Source organism: Sphaeramia orbicularis, chromosome 1, assembly GCF_902148855.1.
Source record: "Sphaeramia orbicularis chromosome 1, fSphaOr1.1, whole genome shotgun sequence".
Taxonomy (NCBI): domain Eukaryota; kingdom Metazoa; phylum Chordata; class Actinopteri; order Kurtiformes; family Apogonidae; genus Sphaeramia; species Sphaeramia orbicularis.
The window spans coordinates 19,427,967-19,430,024 of NC_043957.1; the positions used below are offsets into that span (position 1 = coordinate 19,427,967).

The 2,058-nt window shown below is 41.6% G+C and overlaps 1 protein-coding gene across 1 annotated transcript; it reads left to right on the forward strand.

Annotated features, from left to right (window-relative positions):
* Nucleotides 1-1,123: 1,123 nt before the first annotated feature.
* LOC115417542 (uncharacterized protein slr1819-like) lies at nt 1,124-1,816 on the forward strand. Its single transcript, XM_030131547.1, has one exon. It carries the CDS (start codon nt 1,124-1,126, stop codon nt 1,814-1,816), a length of 693 nt encoding a protein of 230 aa, XP_029987407.1.
* The last annotated feature ends 242 nt before the right edge of the window (nt 1,817-2,058 follow it).

Below are 2,058 nucleotides of genomic sequence, written 5' to 3' on the forward strand. Positions count from 1 at the left end.
CAGTAGCGGTAGTAGTAATAGTACTAATTGTAGTAGTGTTAGTGGTTTGTTTCTTTGCAGACTCACAGTGTTTGTTGTGGGAAGTGTGTTTCAGTGGCGGCTGCTCGTCTTTCAGACAGGGGAAGCTCATTGTCGGCTTACATCAAAAAAAAAAAAAAAAAGTCAAGTTATTTAAACATACATTCGGCCCTCCGTTCCTTTTTAAGAAAATGGTCAGTAACCTTATCGTACCAAGTAGGCGTCTTTTCCAGGGACTGGACCAGTGTCCTCTCTGCTTAGACGGCCTTGGTCCATTGTGTTGCAGGTGTAAGACTTCAGCCTTTTTAACCAAGAGATGCTCCTTTCACTCCAACCTAGCCGACAGTATGATTGATTTAACTATCTACAAAACGATATTAAACTCGAACAAGAAATGATTAAATTATGAACTGAAACAAGAAAACGCTGAAATTATGTTAAATTGAAACAAAGAAGTACAAAGAGTGTGTTTTATTTACAGTGCAAGAAATGAACGAGTAATTTCGTAGTGGTTTCTCTCTCTCTTTCACAGCAGAATGTGCGACGGTATTAAACTGAACTGTGTCAGTGAAGGAGCAGATCTGAAAACAGCTGTCAATCAATGGGATTCAGCCTTTCGACTGATCCTCCAATCAGCATGTGGGATTCTGGCGTCCAGCCCGGCCGAGCTCCGCCCACAGCTTCATTCACCCCCAGAGACGCCCGGCGTCCGGGGGCGGGACAACATCATGGCATTCATCCAATTACCGTCCAGTTTTGAGGCAATGAAAAAAATTGTTCCACTCAGTCCCATTGAAGCCCAGAGACGCCCGCAGTCTACGGACAAATGCACTGAACAGAGATGGATGAGAAAACAGCACAACGGGAATGGAGGAGAAGTGAACAACATCGCGTCCGTTGATTTGTGATAAAGCTGATTTGAACGAACTCATCTTGAAGATGAACGTGTTCTAAGACATTTGTAGTCAATAAAATGTCAACACAACCGTACAGATTTAACCATTTAATTTTCATAATTTTAGGGGAAGCCGGGCCTCCCTTGCAGTCTAGGAGAAATCGCCACTGGTGTGTTTATATGAAGTGTGTTAACAAGAAGCGTGTTGACATGAAGCATGTTGACATGAAGCGTATTTACATGAAGCGTTTTTACATGAAGCGCATTTACATGAAGCGTGTTGACATGAAGCGTATTTACATGAAGCGTTTTTACATGAAGCGTATTTACATGAAGCGTGTTGACATGAAGCGTGTTAACATGACGCGTGTTTACATGAAGCGTGTTTACATGAAGCGTGTTAACATGAAGCGTGTTTACATGAAGCGTGTTAACATGAAGTCTGTTAACATGAAGCGTGTTAACATGAAGCGTGTTTACATGAAGCGTGTTAACATGAAGTCTGTTAACATGAAGCGTGTTAACATGAAGCGTGTTTACATGAAGCGTGTTTACATGAAGCGTGTTAACATGAAGCGTGTTTACATGAAGCGTGTTAACATGAAGTCTGTTAACATGAAGCGTGTTAACATGAAGCGTGTTGACATGAAGCGTGTTGACATGAAGCGTGTTTACATGACGCGTGTTAACATGAAGCGTGTTTACATGAAGCGTGTTTACATGAAGCGTGTTAACACGAAGCGTGTTAACATGAAGCGTGTTTACATGAAGCGTGTTAACATGACGCGTGTTAACATGAAGCGTGTTTACATGAAGCGTGTTAACATGAAGCGTGTTAACATGAAGCGTGTTAACATGAAGCGTGTTTACATGAAGTCTGTTAACATGAAGTCTGTTACATGAAGCGTGTTTACATGAAGCGTGTTAACATGAAGCGTGTTAACGTGAAGCGTGTTTACGTGAAGCGTGTTAACGTGAAGCGTGTTAACGTGAAACGTGTTAACGTGAAGTGTGTTTACGTGAAGTATGTTAATATGAAGTGTGTTTACATGAAGCGTGTTCACATGAAGCGTGTTCACATGAAGTGTGTTTACATGAAGCGTTTTTACATGAAGCGTGTTTACATGAAGCGTGTTTACATTCTC